The sequence below is a fragment of the Strigops habroptila genome, chromosome 2 (genome assembly GCF_004027225.2).
Source record: "Strigops habroptila isolate Jane chromosome 2, bStrHab1.2.pri, whole genome shotgun sequence".
NCBI classification, from domain to species: domain Eukaryota; kingdom Metazoa; phylum Chordata; class Aves; order Psittaciformes; family Psittacidae; genus Strigops; species Strigops habroptila.
The window spans coordinates 108,892,350-108,912,123 of record NC_044278.2 but is presented as its reverse complement, the minus strand read 5'-3'; the positions used below and the strand labels follow the sequence as shown (position 1 = coordinate 108,912,123).

The following is a 19,774-nucleotide window of genomic DNA, read 5'->3' as shown; positions in this document are numbered from 1 at the left end:
ATGGAGGACTTCTTAAAAATATGTTTTCTTATAATTCTTTTGTAAACATTTGAAATACTCAAGTCTTTGTCATGGCACCTGATCTAACATCCATCTATTTATTAAATTTGATGTAAACCTTGATCTTAGTTGGTAGTCAATGTTACCTTCAGGGCTGCTAAGACTTAGTAACATAAAAAAGCCCTTTCTGAAGCTGGTTAAAATATTGTTTCTAAAGCTTAGCTGTATAAGCAGAAATAGTCATGAACAGGAAATTCTTTTGTGCAATTTTGGCTAGTAGCACAGAGAATCACACAGAATCACAGAATGGTTGTGGTGGGAAGGAACCTCTAGAGGTCTTCTGGTCCAAGACCCCTGCTCAGCCAGGACCATGTCCAGACAGCTTTTGAAGGTCTCTAGGAATGGAGACTTTACTACCTCCCTGGGCAGCCTGTGCCAGTGCTCAGTCACTGTGACAGTAAAGAAGTATTTTCTAATGTTCAAACAGAGCTTTCTGTGTTTTAGTTTGTGCCCATTACTTCTTCCAGTCACTGGGCACCTCTGAAAAGAGCCTGGCTCCATCTTTGTACCCTCTCTTCAGGTACTTATAGACATTGATAAGATTCTGCCCTGAGACTTCTTTTCTGCAGGCTGAACAGTCTCAGTTCTCTCAGCCTTTCCTCATAGGAGAGATGCTTCAGTCTCTAAATCATCTTTGTGGCCTTTCACTGGGCTGTGTCCAGTAAAGCACCTGTCCTCACTAGCTCCTTTATCTCTTGGAAGAGGAAGTTGTCATCCATGTACTCCAGGAATCTCGTGGGTTGCTTATGTCCTATGTTGCCCCTCCAGCACATATTGGGTTGGTGGAAGTCCCCTATGAGGTCCAGGGCCTGTGAATGTGAGGCTGCTCATCCACTTATTCTTCCTAGTCAGGTGGCCTGTAGCAGACACCCACTATAATATCACCTTGACCTGTCCTCTTTAACCTGTAAACTCTCAGCTGACTCCTCATCCATTCCCAGGCAGAGCTCCATGCACTCCAGCTATTCCCTTATGTAAGGGGCAACTCCCCCTCCTTGTCTTCCCTGCCTATCCTTCCTAATGAGCCTGTATCCCTCCGTTGCAACACTCCAGCCATGGGAGCCACCCCACCACATCTCCATGATCCCAACAAGATCATAGCCCTGCACACAGATCTCTAATTCATTATATTTATTCCCCATACTGCATGAATTAGTGTACAGGCACTTTAGAGAGGTGCTCCAGCATGTTGAGTATCTGGAGAGGGTTTAAGGGATTTTTACTCCTCGTAGGCACTTCCTTGCTGAGCTGCAAGTGCAGGGTTGGGGTGATCCTGCTTAAGCCTGATTTTGTTGGTTTTTTCTTTTATCCCTTCCTATCACACCACCCCATGCCCTTTGCTCCATGATCCTGTCTATCACTCCCCTCCACTAGATCAAATTGTTCAAGTGAAAGGTGTCTGCTCCCTATGGTAGGGGGTTTGGAACTAGATGATCTTTAAGATCCCTTCCAACCCAAATCATTCTGTGATTCTATGCAACTACCGTATTGTAGGCATGCTGAGCCCGTATTCAACAGGTTTAGGTTTCCATCTGACATATCATTTAATGGGAAAAGATGTGTTGCTAGCACATGCTGTAGAACAGATAAGGGACTTACTGTATTGGATCACATTGCAGGTTTTCGCTAAATTTTGTCAGGTTTTAAGCCGTCAATCTATGTTCTTAAAAGCATAGCAAATATGTGGCTTTTTAAAAAATAATACAGTAAAATACTTTAAATATCAAACATAATAAGCAATTACAAATTAATTTTAAAACTTAACTTTTTTTTTTTTTTTTTTAATGTCTTCTGTATTTCTAAAATGTAATCTGAACTTTTTTCCCAAAGATTCTTTCCTTGGCAGAGCAAATTCAGTTCACTGAAGATGTTGAAAGTGCTATCAAAGACCATAGTCTGCAACAATTAGAATTAGAACTCATGGCTAAACTGGAACATTATACTAGCATTGATAATGGTATAGAAGATACTGGGAGTACAGGTATAAAAATGATTGTTAATGTGTAATTATTCATAATGACTATGTAGTTTTATAGTATTTGACATTCTGTTTTCTTAAGCAGGAAATTATATAAATCTATCTCAGTTTGAGTTCATAAAGTTAAGTTACATAAAGTTACCCACTTATAACTCCCAAGATTTGTATATTTAATGTTACAGGATGACAATGTTTTTTTATTTAGATTAAAACTTACCTTGAAGCATTTATATGTGAAAACTCCTTTTAATTATTTTTTAAATACATATTTTTTGGTTTATATATTTACTGATAATTTGTCTTCGCCTACTGAACTTTGCTGTAATGTTATGTTTCATGGGAACTAGCCAAAAAACAGTACTTAATGTCATGCCAATATATTCTGTATCGCTGTGTAGGTGATGCTCTTTTTCTGTCTTAGATGTATACCTCTACATCTGAACTAATAATTTTTGCATACCTCTGTAGGAATACCAATAAACTACTTAATCTCAAGGCATGTTTGTTCTGAATCTTATACAGTGCAAATGGGTTAGAATAATTATGCCTTTGAATGCTTATTCCTCTCTTTTGACCAGAGGGGACTTTAAATGACTACCTCAGATGTAAAATTCTATAGTGTAGGTTAGGTGAGGTGGCTCTGTGCTCTTTGATGACTGCATACCTTATATGTATAAGACGACTCAATTTGACATGTAGCTGATAATCTCCCACCACATTTGTTAACAGTTCATACAGTAAACAGCTATACATCTGATGTATTAACTAGGTATAGGATTCATATCACCTACTTTCAGCAGTCTGTAAGTGTGGTTATTTACCTAAGCTCCCTTTCTGCACTCTTGCTATAGCCAATGGAGAAATGTCATCAGTTATAGAAGAGCATTCATTCCGCCTGTTGTATAATACAATTAAAGTAACTTTTTAGTTTGGATAATAGGCGTGAGTTTGAAGTGAGTTGCCTGATTATCCCCACTTACTTCATTTAATTCCCATCATGGAATGGTATAGGAGAACACAAACTGGACTTCTTCCAAATGAAACTGAATTAAACAGTATGTTCTCAGAGTACACTTAATGCACCCAATCTGCTAACGAACATTGATCCGCATCATCCTAATTAGTCTTAGTAAAATTGCCAGTTTGTGCGTAGTATGGTTTTCAGATCAGCAGCAGATGAATTAACAGATTTGTGCCACACTGATTAGTGAAGTGGACATAGCTGTAAACACTCCTGGAATAAACTGCTTTCCAGAAAAGCCTCTATCTCTCTCTATTAAGTGTAGAGGCAGACAGAATCACTTCTAAATGACTGAAGTTACATTATGATTCACATTCTCTGTCAGGATCTCATTTTATGCTGCTTACTTTAGGTAATAGATAATATTTCTGTATATAATTGAAACGAGATCTGAATAAAATTTGCTGGTAGTAGAAAGCAGCAGAATGAATTTGAGGCTGGGTAATGTGTATCTTCCTTACTACACTGTGGTGATTTTTTTTGTGTGTTTGTGTGTGGTTATTTGCAGAATCAGGAATCCTTGAGCTCAAGCTGAAAGCTCTGATTCTTGATATCATTCATAACATTGATGTGGTGAAGCAGCTGAATCAAGCTCAAGTTCACAGTGTTGAAAATTGGGCTTGGAAGAAGCAGCTGAGATTTTATATGAAAGACCAAAAATGTTATGTTCAGATGGTAGATGCTGAACTCCAATATACTTATGAATATCAGGTGTGGTATTTTTAATATTTTCCTGGTGGCTTTTGTATGTGTCAAACACTTTCACATATGCTGCTGGTTACCTCCCAACTGTTGCTATCTTTTTTGACTTTGTTGTGTCCTTAGCATGCTCTTTCGTAGAAGATATTAAAAGATACTGTAATCATTTTCATTCTTGATATTGGTGGGGTAAATGTAAGCTGCTTTATATGGAAAACAGCTGCATTATCATATAAATATTTTCTAGTAAGCTTGCTACTTCTATATATCAGAGTGCAGTTTCATCTGTGTTGACCCTTCTTCTGTAATTCTAAAAAAAATTCCACAATTTGATATTTGATATAAAATCAAGAAAACTTCATAACTGTAAACAAAATCATGTACTTAATGAGCTGGTAATCTCAAGCATTGTGTTACATTTTCAAATTAATGAATTGTGAATAAAATTAAATTGCATCATCAATAATTTCTATTTACCAATTAATATAATTTGTTTGTTTCTGCAGGGTAATTCCCCTAAACTTGTTTATACACCTTTGACAGATAAGTGTTACCTAACTCTTACTCAGGCTATGAAGATGGGCCTTGGAGGAAATCCCTATGGTCCAGCTGGAACTGGAAAGACAGAATCAGTAAAGGCTTTGGGTGGACTTCTTGGAAGACAAGTATTAGTCTTCAATTGTGATGAGGTGAATATGGTTATGCATAATTTAGGAAACAGATATCTATGCCTATAATTCATAAAGGAATATTCTAGAAATACGTTTGATAATTTGTCAGATTCCATTAGATATTTGTGACCTTTCCAACTACATTTTTTGTAACAGCTGGGAAAACAGTCTTTCGGTGTCTTCTTGTTGTTTGAATTTTGATAGTAGTATTTTTAATTTTAAGGGCATTGATGTGAAGTCGATGGGGCGCATATTTGTGGGCTTAGTGAAATGTGGTGCCTGGGGCTGTTTTGATGAATTCAACAGACTTGAGGAAGCTGTACTGTCTGCAGTATCCATGCAGATTCAGACAATCCAACATGCATTGAAGAAACATAGTCCTGTATGTGAGATGCTTGGCAAAAAGGTACAGCAAAACTTACTTATTTTTTTCTTATAAAAATAGTCTATGAACAACTGGGTTAAACTTAAAAAGTGTCTACTGTAACTAAACATAGTCCACCCAACCTTGCTCAATACTGTTTCATATGGCAATATACTATTACAATGCACTTCTAATGCTAGGTTGAAGTGGATCATAATTCTGGAATTTTTATCACTCTGAATCCTGCTGGAAAAGGTTATGGAGGAAGACAAAAACTGCCTGACAACCTCAAACAACTTTTCAGGCCAGTTGCTATGACTCATCCAGACAATGAACTCATTGCAGAAGTGATTTTGTATTCAGAAGGCTTTAAGGATGCTAAAATACTCGGTAGAAAATTAGTGTCTATTTTTAATCTAGCAAGGTAAGCTCCCCTCCCCTCACCCCAAGTTGTGTTACCTTTCTAATTCTCTTCCCTCCTGCTTTTGTCTTAGCATTGATCTTTGTGCTTCTCTTACTATCATCATGTCTCTTCTCCATTTAGACTATGCCCAAGCGTGACTGTAGGGATACAATCTACACATACTTTCTGTTAATTTTCTGTAATATTTTATGACTTGGATATTACAGAAAGCTATGTGTCAGAAATAAAACTAGGCATAAAACCACAGGTTTGGAGTCATCAAAAATTTTACAATCAATACAACTCTTAAATCTGAATGGTAAATCTCTGTAGGTATTAATTTAATTTACAAAATAAAAGTCTTGCAATATATTGAGATGTTCAGGTGTGAAAATATTTGGAAAGCAGTTATAATCTCAAGATGGCAAAGTACTGTTCCCCTATTATGCACACATATGAATGCTCACAAGCATTGTGTTGAATTTAGACTCTTGAGGTTGTTGAAATGCAAGTGACTGTTTGGTTAAAAGTATGTATATTAGAACAAAGTTCAGAGGTTTTAAATAATTCTGTGAGGGACAATTATAAATACATTAGTAATGTAATTACATTGCTCTCTCTGAAAATTTCAGTGTTGTTGCTTATATCTCTAAAATGCATTTCAGATAGCACTACAAATACTCATCAGTCTCTCTTTTGCCCAGAGCTATATAATGAGCATATTCATTTGCCAAATAAAAATTTCAGATGCTGTCACCTAAAGATTGTTACATTATTGCTGTTTTTTAAATTTAGGGAGCTTCTGACACCACAGCAGCACTATGATTGGGGTTTACGAGCATTGAAGACTGTTTTGAGAGGCTGTGGCAGTCTTCTTCATCAGCTGAAGAGAAGTGAAGCAAAAAAAGAAAGTAAGGTTGACCATACCAAACTTTTGATTACTTGGAATATTGTACAGGTATCATTCACTACAGGTTTCTTGTTCACTGGAGTTTTGAGAAGCCATGGCTTGGATCTGGAGGTAATTTAAAAAATAAAAAAATATCTGCGAAAGTCCTCCATTAGGAGATCACAAAAGACTGTTGTCATATTCTAGATGGAGCTCTTATAAGAACATAGATATAGGACTTTATTCTGGGAAGATTTTGAGTGGTTCTCAAAGGCTCTTGTTTTCACTTTGGATTAGACAGGAAGGTTGATCCTCTGATGCCATCAGTGTTCATCAGTCATCAGACCATTTTGATTCCATTTGAGGTTTGCTAAAATTGTTACGTGGCATTAGATTGCATTTAGAAGGGCAGAAACACAGGATAGTTTTCACCTGTGGTTCCTAGTCCTGCTCTCTGAAAGTGTATGTGTTTTACATGAGAAGGCAATTTGATTAAAAAAGAGAAAAAACAGAGATCAGAGCCCTGTGGCTTTCCCCATCATGAGAATCCTAACTTTTCTGGCAGAATAAAGCTTTCTTGTGGTTGTTTTTGTTCTGGTCCCAAAACACTTATATTTCCATGGTAGTTCAGATTCTAGAGGAGTTGTGAAGAGTGTTTAGTTGTAAATATTCATAGTTAATTAGGACACACTTCAGAGATGTGACTTCAAACCGCCTCTGGCAGAGTAAGGTCTGGAATCCAGGTCCTTAATTTCTGTCATGAGTACTTTAACAGGTAAGCTATCTTGTACTGCTACTCTTAGTCCCACTTTAATCATTAAACTATTATGTACTATCTAGCCAGCATCATAATCCTCTCATATCTGCATAGGACGGGTTTGTGAGCATAAATGAAACTTACAATAAGGCACTCCTCTAACTTCCAAGTAGAGTGGTACATGAACTAGAATGTAGTCTGCACTGTGATTCCACCTTCAGTGTCTTAGCAGTGTGAGCTCAAGCTCTGATACATTCCTAGGGGAAAAACCCAACAAACAGCTTAAACTCATCTGGCTTCTTTGCTTTTATTTCCAGTTAATGAAAGTCACATTGTGGTTCAAGCTCTGCGGCTTAATACCATGTCAAAGCTTACATTTGCAGACTGCTCACGTTTTGATGCACTGGTTAAAGATGTATTTCCTGGCATTGACTTTAAAGATGTGGAGTATGCAGAGTTAACTACAGCTTTACAACAAGTCTTTGAAGAAGCAAACTTGGAAATTATAAGCACCCAGGTAAACATTAACTACAGCAATAAAACAACAAAAAAATGTGTTATTCTGAGTTATAATTGATTAATATTACATTCAATTAATTTCTGTTTACTTTTGAAAGAAATATTTTCTAAAAAGGTGAGTAACTGGTAGTTTGATTCTAATTACATGTGTATGAAAATATAGATCTGTGTGTTTGAAATATGGTATATCAGTTGCATAATTAAAAGAAAAATAGTGCAAGGTAAATTAAGATGTGAACGTATGACACAGTTTCATTCAAGCCAGGTACAAATGTGAATGAATGTTTTGGACAGTGAAAGAATTAAATAAGTGGACGTTTGGTTTATCAAGCAGTTCTGTGTCTCGTCTATGTTTATGTATTGTAGGGTTGGATGAAGTTTTGTGACTAAAGGTTCATTAATTTCTTGGTAAAATATGCCCAAAGAAGGCTGATATTTTTATATTAGCAACTTAGTGAAATGCTTCTAACATGCAAAATATGTTTCTTGATATTCTTTAGTATCATAATTTTAATTACTTCTGCAAATATCTATTGTTTCAAAAAATAAAATTCTAGAAACAAAGTGACTGCATGCAAGGTTATTTGGAAAACATTAAAAAGAATGATTTTGAAGTTGTAAAGCTAAATAATAGCCATTATCTCTGTTATTATCTAGATCAAGAAGGCTTTGGAATTATATGAACAGCTACGTCAAAGAATGGGTGTAGTTATTGTAGGTCCAAGTGGAGGAGGTAAATCAACACTTTGGCGGATGTTAAAGGCAGCCCTTGGTAAAACTGGCAAAGTAGTAAAACAGTACACTATGAATCCCAAAGCTATGCCTCGACATCAGTTGCTAGGCCATATTGACATGGATACCAGAGAATGGTCTGATGGCGTGCTTACAAATAGTGCTCGACAAGTCGTACGAGAAGCCCGAGGTATGTTTGTGAGGGAGTTATACATATTTATGCCTAAACGACTGAAATTGTTTATTTTCAGATACATTTTTATGTGTTATTATTTGTGGATAGCATAAGGCAAGAAAAACTTTTGGTGACAATCTTAGTCAGAATGCTGATATATACTTTGTAAATTTTGTGGTAAGAAAGCAAAAATAGCAGAAGGTAAAGCATGTAAGGAATCTGTTCATAGAGCTTATGTTTAAGTTACAATGAAGGAAGAACACAAACTAATGTTAAAATAGCAAGAGGCATTATTCTTTAAGTGTTTTTCTTGGGTTTGATATTTTGTTTTTGTGCTGTTAATAGACATTACTTCATGGATAATTTGTGATGGTGATATTGATCCTGAATGGATTGAATCTTTGAATTCCGTTTTGGATGACAACAGATTGTTGACTATGCCCAGTGGAGAAAGAATTCAATTTGGCTCAAATGTCAACTTTATATTTGAAACTCATGATCTTAGCTGTGCCTCTCCTGCTACAATATCTCGAATGGGAATGATCTTTCTGAGGTAAGACACAGGAGTATTGCATACTTTTAAAGTAAGTAAATATACTTGCTTTTCTTGAAAGATAGTCTAAAGTGGTTGGAACAATTTAATTACTTCCTTACATTTATGAACCAAATCACTGGGGAAGTTTGCTTTAGGTTTTGCTTTTAGGTGTGCTGTCATGTTATAAACTTTTGGCTAATATATGTCATATTTTTTGAAAGAGATATGGTGATTCTTTGTTTGTGTGTGACCCTTAGAGACCTTGAATGTTGTTTAGAAATTCTTGTTATGGCATTTCCCTGTACTTTTCCTGGAATTTTCTTGTTCCTTTGAACCTGTCTGTGTGGAGATGTGGATGCCTTGTATTTAACTGAATCTCATTTTGTTTTGTTTGGACTTAGTGATGAAGATACAGATCTTAATTCTTTGATAAAGTCTTGGCTAAGAAGTCAGCCTGAAGAATGTAGATATAACCTTGAAAATTGGATTGGGGACTATTTTGAAAAGGCTTTAAACTGGGTTGTGAAAAAGGTTAGTACCTGAATACTTTATCAAATTTCAGCTTCTCTTAAGGATGATCCATTTTTCTAGTTTAACACTAAAGAGATCATTCATGTTCATTTTTAAATTTTAAGTAAAAAAACCTCAGTGTTATTTTGGTAGCTGTTTTCTTAATAAGATTAATACATTATCTGGACTCTTTGATTCTGGAATATATATCAAGATAATTGTTCTGCATATGCTAGATTTTCTTAGGGATTCTAGATGCTTCTCTGCTTCCCCTTTTCCTAAAGGAGCTGCGTATTCATTGAACAAGTAGCTTATGTTGCACAAGACATTATTTAGGAGAAATCCCCTGCTGTGGCCGGTAAGCTAGTGTTTGTGAGACCTGCCATTACCTCCTCTTGTGGAAAATATATGTTCCTGTTATGGCTTTAGTTTTATTTCCCCTCTTGTTTTTTTCACCCATGAAGATTTTTAGACTTTTAAACTATTTTCATGTGTATGCAGAGGAAAAACAGAACATTGATCCTGAGGCTGCAAATCTCCTTAGGTGTTATAGAGCAAAATCCATAAAAGATCCATTCAAGAGAGAGTTTTCCATTATACGGTTATGGTGATTTCAGATAGATTCTCAAAATCTGCAAGGAAAGTTCTGATTGCTTATCCTAAATTACATCAGTATGTAGTCAGATATTAAGACTTCCAAATCAATGCTTATAAATAATTTAATTTCAAGTGAATTTTCTAGAACAGCAGTGTTGAGATCTTTCATCATTTGTGGCAGTGTCAATGAGCAGTGACTAATAGCCTGCTAGCAATACATCACATTTGTTTTTTGGAATATATTCAAATCTACTACAACTTGCAATTTACAGAATGACTCTGTAGTAGAAACAAGTTTAGTTGGAACTGTGATGAATGGACTGTCTCATCTTCATGGGTGCTCTGATCGTGGACAATTTATTATTAACTTGTTGCGTGGTCTTGGTGGCAATCTCAACACGAAATCACGACAAGAATTTGCAAAAGAGGTAACAATATTTTTCAGCCTGTTTATTAAAAATTTCTCAGTATATGTAGTAGGAATAGTGATTTTCTGTCTTCTAACAATACAAATTTGCAATAGTAGGCTGGCTGTGCTCTAACTTGTTTGCAATCTGTGTTGCCTATAGAATGTTTCAGATGTCCCTGATACGCTGCTAAGTGCATCCAGTCCAGTAGCAATCTTGTGGTGCTGCCACAAGAGATGCAGAATGGTCTCTGTCCATGCTGTTTTATGCAAGGACCCACTATATCAGACTGTGTGGGCGTATATGTATTGTGTATGTTAATACAGATTTTATTTTGTGAGGGTTTTTTTCTGTTCAGAATGTGAGGGCTTTGTTGCACCTCACCAAGGAGGTGTTCTTACATCATTATTTTGAGGTTATATATTGTATGCACTGGCATATGGTTCTGTCTTTGTGTAGATACTTGGGGCCACAAGGAGTAGGGCATAGAGTTGGAAAACTATGTGGGTATACTGGTCCATACTGTCTATAGAAGCCTGTCCCTGGAGATACTTATCTCCACAATCACACTTGCACTTTGTGTTGGAGAGAAGGAAATAGTTCCTTCCAAAAGACAGCCTGGAGCTACAACGTATATACAGGGCAGATGGTAACGGTTTAGACTCAGCTTCTGGAACTAGCTATTGACGCATCCTGTGAAGGAGTTACCTCGTTCTTATGATTATTACTAAGTATGTTGCCTAATATGAAAAAAGGTTACATAAAGCTTTGCTAAATATAGTTTATTTGTTGTTCATATTATGAAAAAGTATCTGGAAGAATGATATATTACTGTTTAGTTAAGGACTTAATCATAAAGCATGTGCATAACATGATTGTATTTTCAAAGGCAGCCTTAAAACTATCAAATTGAAGAATTGAACATTTGATTTTACAGTATTCTTTGAACATTCTTTGATTAGCTTGAAACTGTAGATCTTGTCATTAGGACTATGGATTTAATGGAAGCTTTATTTTTATTTTTTTTAAGATCTTCAGCTGGGCACAAGAATCTCCGCCAGATCCGAGGAAGCCCCTGGACGCATACTATGATGCTGACACTGGACAGCTAATGCAGTATCAGCTGAAAAAACCTGAAAATCTAACAGCTGATGACTTCAGTAATCTCCAAACACTTCCTGTCATCCAAATCCCTGACATGCAGAGAGGTTTAGATTACTTTAGACCCTGGCTAGACTTTAACAATAAGCAGCCATTTCTTCTTGTGGGTCCTGAAGGATGTGGAAAGGGGTAAAAAGTATTTCCTATTTTAAGCAAAATACACTTCTAGCTATTTGACAAAGTTTGTATATTTTGTTATAATGGTTTTATCATACAACTTTCTGCTAGAATATCGCTTGTTTAGGCTACTGGTGAAACAGCCTTTTATAGGGGCAAATAGGTAAATTCTTAGGCAGATCTATAGGGAAAGCTCAGGCTGCCTTTATGCATCTAAGACATCTGAATGAGGCCTATAGATATGAAATAGGACCTTTGGGAAACCTGTGCTGTCCTGGAGCAACAGCTGAAAGGCACATGAGGTATCTGGTCTTATCTCAAGAGGCACTAGATACCTGTGTGTGGGCAACTGAATTTAGCTCATCCAGTTGCCTGTCTTAGGTTCCTTATTTAGATGGGTTGGGTCACTACAAGATATTTAGGCTGGGTGGTATTTGTTTTGTGTAGCTGTATACTACACTTTTATTGTATTTCTTGAATGGAAAATACTAAGTCAAGAATGATTAATTCAGCAAACCTCGTTAATCGCTTGTTACATTAATGTAGTATTTATTATATGCATTTTAATTAAAAAACTATACAATATCTTTGGATACACAGTATTTTAATGCATTCCTGTATTACTTATGCTTATATGTATGTACACATTTGCTTTTTTAGGATGCTGCTTCATTATGCATTTTCTCAACTCCGATCCACTCAGGTTGCCACCATTCACTGCAGTGCACAAACTACTTCTCAACATCTTCTACAAAAATTAATTCAAACTTGCATTGTAATCAGTACAAATACTGGGCGAGTATACAGACCAAAGGACTGTGAAAGGCTTGTTTTGTACTTAAAAGATATCAATCTACCCAAACCTGATAAATGGGGAACAAGCACTCTTGTGGCTTTTCTACAGCAGGTGAACACTTCTGTCTGTCATTTATAGAGACTTAAGTATACTGGAAATAGTTTAGTGTATGTAGTAAATACCTATATTGATTATTTTCAGAGTTAACAGCCTGCATCTGTATTGACTTTAGTTTTGTTTGTACTTTGATAGAATATGTAGGTGTCAGCAAGAAATAAGATACATTTTTATTTGGCTTATATACATGGTGCTTGCCTCAATCAGTTATAATGCAGTAGGCATATGAATGACAAGAAAATCATCAGGAGTAGTCAGCATGGATTCACCAAGGGCAATTCATGCTTGACCAACTTGATAAACTTCTATAATGAAATGATGAACCTGGTAGTCAAGCAGAGGGCAGTGGATATAGCCTACCTGGACTTCACTTGAGGCTGTGGATGCTGTCTCCCAAAAGATCCTCACAGAAAAGCTGTTGATGTACAGGCTGGATAAGCAGATAGTGAGATGGATTGAAAACTGGCTGCACATCCGGGCCTGGAGGGTGGTGATCATTAGTACAAAGACTAGTTGGAAGCCAGTACCTGTTTAACAGCTTCATTAATGGTTGGGATGGTGGAGCAGAGTGTACCCTTAGCAGGTATGCAGCTGATAGCAAACTGGGGGGAGTAGTATACTTCTGGCAATTAAGAAAATAGTAGTAATGGTATGCTGCTCATGATTTCTTTTTATGTTTTTTGGTTTTGTATGATACTCTAGTGGCTTTCTTTTTATGAAATATTTATTTAATTATTAAAGGTTCTTACATATCAAGGATTTTATGATGAAAATCTGGAATGGGTTGGTTTAGAAAACATACAAATTGTGGCTTCCATGTGTGCTGGAGGAACATCAGGAAGACATAAACTTACCCCCAGATTTACTTCTATTGTTCGTCTCTGTGCAATTGAGTAAGTATGTGAAAATTACTTTGACTCAGAACTCAGATTCAGCTTCTGTCTGTACAGCCCCTGCTCAATTTAGTCTTTATGAAGATGTGGCTGTTCTACGCTTTCATCTTTTCTAACAGTTTGGGATTTTTTTTAGTGCTGTTTGATGCCTTTTGGAACTAGAAACCAGCTATAGAGCAATCTATAGCTAACTGCTAATAGTGAAGTGTTTGAAATATGTTTCCTGTTGAATGTTTTTGCTTTCAGTAAACTGCTTTAAGCAACCTTAGATTAAGGTGGTGTTTTGCTTACAAAATTAGAGAAATTGAAAAGAAGTTGGTCTGATTGTTTTTAAGTTTGAACACATTTACAGATGTATTTAGAAGATTTCTGAGGGTGGCCCATTGCAATAAAACCGTAATTTTACTTAGCTGCTAGATGGAGATGCTAGTCATGAAAATTTCTCAGCAATTGTTTATAACTTGAATCTTTTTAATAAAAAAATTAACAACGATGGTGCGTAATGATTACTTTTTTTTTTTTCCTTTGCAGCTATCCAGAAAGAGACCAACTGCAAGCTATTTATAGTGCCTACTTGGAACCTGTACTACAGAAAAACCTAAAGAATCACCGTGTTTGGGGTTCTTTGCCAAAAATACATCAGCTAGCAGGATTTATGGTTCAAGTATATGAACAGGTATGGAAATTTGATTTCTTTTTTTTCAAGGAGATGGAGAATTCAGAATTTAAAAAAAAAATTGGCATTTGTTATTAACAAGAGAATAAAAAGGTTTGTCGTTATTAAAATCCAAGTTTGTATCTTTTTCATATGTTCCTATCAATTTTAAAGCTACTTATTTGCAGTGAATCCTAGGTATTAGAGGCAAACTGAGTAAGTGCTCCTGCTTTCTAACAGATTTGTTGTATGATTTTGGCAAGCATCTTCACCCATCTATGCTTTCAGTTCCTGATCTATAAAATGTGGATAATAGTGTTTAACTACTTAATGGATGGGGAGACAATATACTTCAAAGATTGTTAAGTGTTCAGATGTTATGGTTTGTTGTTACGAATAGAGAAGAGAGATATGAGAGTGCAGTCCTTTGTACACATCAGGGACTACCTATTAAAATTTTACACTGTTAAAAATAGGTGTTTAGACACACAGGTTCGTTTTCTCCTCCTGGAATGTGGCTATAGTCACTGGCCAGCATGCACCAGTTACCAGGAGTTTCATGCGATACCATCAATGTATTCTAAGAAATTTAAGTTTAAATCTCATCAAACTAGGACCAAATAACAGATGCAGTTATTCTCTGAATTAAAGATATAGTTGTAAATTCAAATATTCTCTCTTGGGGAAAAGTTAGTATTACTATAAAGTGTTTTGTAGTGACTGTTACTGTTTTAGGTATTCTTTTATTACACTTTCATATTTCCTTTCCATTTTACATTTGGCATTTCTCAAAAAAAAAAAAAAAAAAAAAAGGTGTGTTTTGTCTAATACTGCGCTGACTGTCCTAGATGACATGTGCAGTTGTTTGCATCGAAAATGGTACAGAAGAAATGTTCTAATTATGAGAAAATCTTTTGTGGTCAGAAAACAAGATTTAAATAATTCATCTCTGCACTTTCCAAAGAAACTAAATAAAGAGTTCATTAATAAAATAAATACATAGACCAAATAGAAAACGAATTTATCTTGCATTTTAGAAAAAAATAAAGCTACATTTCTAAGTGCTTTATATTTTGAAACATCATTTTTTTCCCTCTCTTAACTTCTCTTTTTAGGTACGAGCGAAATTCACAGTTGATGATCACAGTCACTACCTTTTTACACCATGTATTCTTACTCAGTGGGTTCTTGGTTTATTCAGATATGATTTAGCAGGTGGTAAGTCACTTATTTGGTTTTCATTGGTAAAGCAGTTCTAATAGCCTGAATTATTATTGACGTCAGTCTTACTGTTGACTCCACATGCAGCTTGTTCACCTATGGTACTCTTCTTAAACTGTCAACTGTCTGTTACTCAGTAGAGGGAAAAAATGCCAAACATTTCATTCCATAACATGTAGTAAACAAGTTTAAAAGCTCCAATGATCCTTTAAAATATGTGTGGGAGCTATTTGTAAGTTAAGGGAAGTTAGTAAGGTGGGACTGCATTCTCTACAATGAGAACTTAAAATGTACCCTCTACTCCCCACCATTTTTTTCTGGGTTTTTTTGGGGGATTGTATTGGGGTTTTTTTCAGCATGTCTGTCTTCTGGATTCCCAGAAACTTGCCTCTCATGTTTGTCTTTTTATACCTGATTGTATAAACGTGGTGAGGTGACTATGGAACTACAACTAATACACATCATTTATGACCTGCTTAACAAAAAAAGAAGACTATAACCACCCTTAAAGATACAGAAACTTCTAGAAAACTATCTCATTGATGTAAAAGTTTACAAATATCTATAGAAGAGCCCAAATATTTTCACAATTTGGGAATGCTTGAAAATTACAGTCCAGTCTGGAAGTTCTTCTTAACTTTGGAAATTATGAAATTTTTAAAGGTATTTAATTTTGCATGCTTTTCCAAATAGGCTTCTTTCTAGTCTTGTTTTTGTCTTTTAAATTGCTATTATTACTAGATCATGAGCAATTACACCTTACTGTGTTTTAGATTCTACATTAATTAAAGGGCTACACCGAGGGCTGCTTAAAGAGTATAAAAGTGATAAGAATGTTGTGCGTGCTCTTGGGTCATAGGGTGGTATAAACGTAGCTTGAACAAGGTCAGAAAAGCTACACTGACGATCAATGCATGAGTAATCACAGCCCATTTAAGGACTCCATTGCTGTATCTGAGGGTGGCATATACACACACTTTTTCAGTGATGAACAATGTGGCATGTCATTTACTCATCTCACCTTCCTTCTTACTTTTTTGAAGAATATTGCAGCTTTGCATTTTCTAATGGCGTTTTGTAATACAGACTGTTACTGGTATTTGTTATATTTTAGTATTTGTTATCAGTCTTTCTCTTCCCCTCTTCTCTTCTGGCTTTTCTTGTTTTGATTACCTGGAATTTTGTCTTTTAATTTTTACTTTGTGTGCAACACCTTGTTCATTTTCATTAGAATTCTAGCAGTGAACTGGAGCACTTGTTTTAATAGAATATGTTGCATTTTATTTTGTAACGATCCATAAAGATATTATTAAAAAACCAATAATGTTTACTTTTCCTCTTATTCCTTCCTCACTGATGCTCTCCTGCTGGTATGTAATTTCATTTTCTCTTTTTCAGTCTCATATTTTAAAACGTGAAATTTGAGAAATGTAAAATTTATTATAAATATTTAAATTTAAATCTCTCCTTAAATTTTGAAGGATCATCAATACAAACTGCAGACTATGTGTTGGAAATCGTTGCTTACGAAGCACATCGTTTGTTCCGTGACAAACTTGTTGACATGAAAGGACTTCATATCTTTGATAATGTTTTGATGAAAATGTTTCAAGGTGATTGGGGCTCAGATGTTCTGGACAATATGTCAGGTAAACCATTTGAGGCATACTACACGAACTTGAAATATTTGTTTAGGAACTGCATAATCAAATCAGTCTGATCAAGTCAAATAGCATATGAGCTGAGCACCTAACCTTTCAAATGTTTCATTTGATTTTCACAGATACCTTCTATGTAACCTGGGGAGCTTGTCAGGAGGCATTCATCACACCAGGACAGGCACTACCACCACATGGGATGCCACTTGGCAAACTAAACTCAACAGACCTGAAAGATATTATTCAAAAAGTGAGGCAAGATTAAAGAATGTACACAGCAAGGATTCACAGCAATTATTCTAGATATTTTTTGCAGGAAGTAGCATGTAACAGCCAGGTTTAGGGTGGGGTCTGCTGCTTGTTTGAGGGATCATCTTTTGCACTTGGTCAAGTGAGGGAAGGTTTGTGATGTTATGTGGCAAGCAGTAGGAAGTATCATGTAGCAAGGTTATTTTAATGAAAGGGCATCAGTCGCAGTTGCTGGTGATTTGCAGTGGTTTGATGCACAACATTGATGTGCATATGTATTTGTGTATTGTTCAAGAACCAAAGGGTTTTATTAAATATTTACTTTCTGAATTTGTAATTTGCTAAAGTAATTTTGATTTGAAGAAATACAAATGGATTGTTTGAAGATTTGTAATGTAAAAAAACTGAGCTCGATGAGGAAATGCGAATGTGTCAACTCTGCTAGGCTGGCTGATTTTCAGGATGAGAGCTTTGATATCATCTCCCCTTATTAGCAGTGTTTGATGAACTGCTCTTGTAGATGGGAAACTGCTCCCTCTCCTTAATTGCCAACTTGTGATCAATAGACTGCATGGAAAATGGTGAAGTTCAGTAGCCTCAGTAATGAGTCTCTTTTTTTCTGACTACGCAATTATGTTGGGCTTCAAAGATGAGGTTTTATTAAGTATAACAAGGTTAGCATTTAATTTTAGAATCTGTTATAAAGTGTGTTTCACTAGGAGATTCCATAATCTGCAATTATGCAGCAATTAGCTATCTAAAACACTCTTTTAAGTTATGTATTAATTAATCTGTAGTCAGAGACACAACTCAGACTTTGTTCTGATCCACTATTTAGTTATAATTAATTCAGTGGTAGATTTCTATTTCAATATATCAAAGACTCCTAGGGTATCCTGGTGCTGAGGGTAATGTGATGTGTTCATTACTGGTAAAGGCTAGGCAGGGTATCTAAATTCTGTCACATAAATAATTTATTTGTAATGAATACTAGTGTGTTCTGTTAAACTTTCAAGCCCTTCTTTTCTGAACTTTTAAATGTTGGATGCTTTCATACCTCACTGCTTCTAATTATTATTAGTGAATGCATTTCTTTTTTTCTATTTTTTAATAGGGTGTTATTCATTATGGGCGAGACAAAAAAGAGATAGAGATCTTACTGTTCCATGAAGTCCTCAGTTATATGTCTAAAGTGGACAGAGTGCTAAGTTTTCCTGGAGGATCACTACTTTTGGCAGGACGGAGTGGTGTAGGTCGTCGAACAGTTACCTCTTTAGTTAGTCATATGCATGGAGCTGTTCTGATTTCTCCCAAAATTTCCAGAGGCTATGAACTGAAGCAGTTCAAAAATGATCTTAAATATGTAAGTCACTCAGTGGTTTCCATTTTATAGTGTTGTAGGTGTGTATTAAAATAAAAACAACAACATGGGAATTTTGAAGGACACAAAAGTGTTGTGTGAAGAGATATTTTAAGAAAAGCAAAATGTCAGCAGTCTAAATGAAGCAAGTAGATTTTTAGAAGTTCTCAGTGTCAGGATTAGTATGTTGTTCTTTATAGTAATTACCTGAAACTCGACTGTTTTGAATACCAGAGGTGTTTTTATGAGTGTTGTGAACTTCATAAATTCTAAGTTTATGTGAATATTGGAAAGGGTTTTTTCATATATGTATTTTCATATTTGTATATATTTTTATTCTCTGTCTCTACTATGGCCTGCCAGTTAACAGGATAGTAGCTGAATCAAGTAAAATTTTAGTGATTGATGAAATTGAACATATTATTTCAAAACAAATGCAAACCCTGAATCAGGAGTTTCCCAGTACCTTCAGCAGTGCTAAAGAAAAATCTAAAGCTAAACCCCCACAAAAAAGCGATACAACTCTATAATTGAGTCACATCTGGAACATAAATATGTTCTGTGAAAGAGTCTGGTTTAACTATTTTTTTCATTACCATGCTATTCATTTAGGTAGAATGTTATTTATGTCTCATATCTCTTATAACTGAATCACCTAGTAATCTTCTGTAAATATATATCAGTGTAGATGCCATGGAGAAAATATGTATGTAATATATAATCAAGGAAAGATTATAATTCTCTTACAAACAATACATATACTCAATATACTGAGTTTTAAATGTTTTTCTTGCTTCTAGGTGATGGAGCTTGCAGGCATTGAAGGAAAGCAGGTGGTATTGCTGCTTGAAGACTATCAGTTTGTTCATTCCACTTTCCTTGAGATGGTCAACAGTTTATTGTCTTCAGGTGAGACAAGTCCAAAAAGATTGTGATTCTACTTTTACCACACAGATTTAGGTCATTGAGGCAGGCTTAGATGATGCTTTCTAACTTTACGTCCATAGCGGAAGTCTTACTTAGCTTTATACATTGTTTTAGCTAGAATGCTTGTACCTGAGAAACTGATTTTCAGTTCACTTAGCTATCCTTTAAACTACCCTACAGTGTGTGTGCTTTCAATTCCTCAAAGTCGCAATAAAGTAACTTAATTCAAAGGAGTTCTTTATAATAGTGTAACCACAAAATGATAATATATTCTACTCTACAGCTTCCCTTTTCTAATAAAAT

At 35.5% G+C, this 19,774-nt stretch overlaps 1 protein-coding gene across 5 annotated transcripts in view; it reads left to right on the top strand.

Annotated features, from left to right (window-relative positions):
* Window positions 1-19,774, top strand: part of DYNC2H1 (dynein cytoplasmic 2 heavy chain 1) — a 156,057-nt gene that overhangs the window by 23,742 nt on the left and 112,541 nt on the right. For 4 of the 5 annotated variants that reach the window (XM_030475679.1, XM_030475677.1, XM_030475680.1 and 1 more), the window contains 20 exons: window positions 1,891-2,041; window positions 3,568-3,770; window positions 4,265-4,447; window positions 4,653-4,835; window positions 4,994-5,217; window positions 5,992-6,107; window positions 7,160-7,359; window positions 8,019-8,283; window positions 8,614-8,821; window positions 9,205-9,334; window positions 10,183-10,338; window positions 11,348-11,607; window positions 12,256-12,502; window positions 13,250-13,401; window positions 13,933-14,077; window positions 15,172-15,274; window positions 16,759-16,926; window positions 17,061-17,185; window positions 18,299-18,547; window positions 19,345-19,453. In XM_030475679.1, the coding sequence (XP_030331539.1) occupies window positions 1,891-2,041; window positions 3,568-3,770; window positions 4,265-4,447; window positions 4,653-4,835; window positions 4,994-5,217; window positions 5,992-6,107; window positions 7,160-7,359; window positions 8,019-8,283; window positions 8,614-8,821; window positions 9,205-9,334; window positions 10,183-10,338; window positions 11,348-11,607; window positions 12,256-12,502; window positions 13,250-13,401; window positions 13,933-14,077; window positions 15,172-15,274; window positions 16,759-16,926; window positions 17,061-17,185; window positions 18,299-18,547; window positions 19,345-19,453 (3,577 nt within the window). The remainder of the gene's footprint in view (window positions 1-1,890; window positions 2,042-3,567; window positions 3,771-4,264; window positions 4,448-4,652; window positions 4,836-4,993; window positions 5,218-5,991; window positions 6,108-7,159; window positions 7,360-8,018; window positions 8,284-8,613; window positions 8,822-9,204; window positions 9,335-10,182; window positions 10,339-11,347; window positions 11,608-12,255; window positions 12,503-13,249; window positions 13,402-13,932; window positions 14,078-15,171; window positions 15,275-16,758; window positions 16,927-17,060; window positions 17,186-18,298; window positions 18,548-19,344; window positions 19,454-19,774) is intronic. The other variant, XM_030475678.1, reaches the window with a different exon arrangement.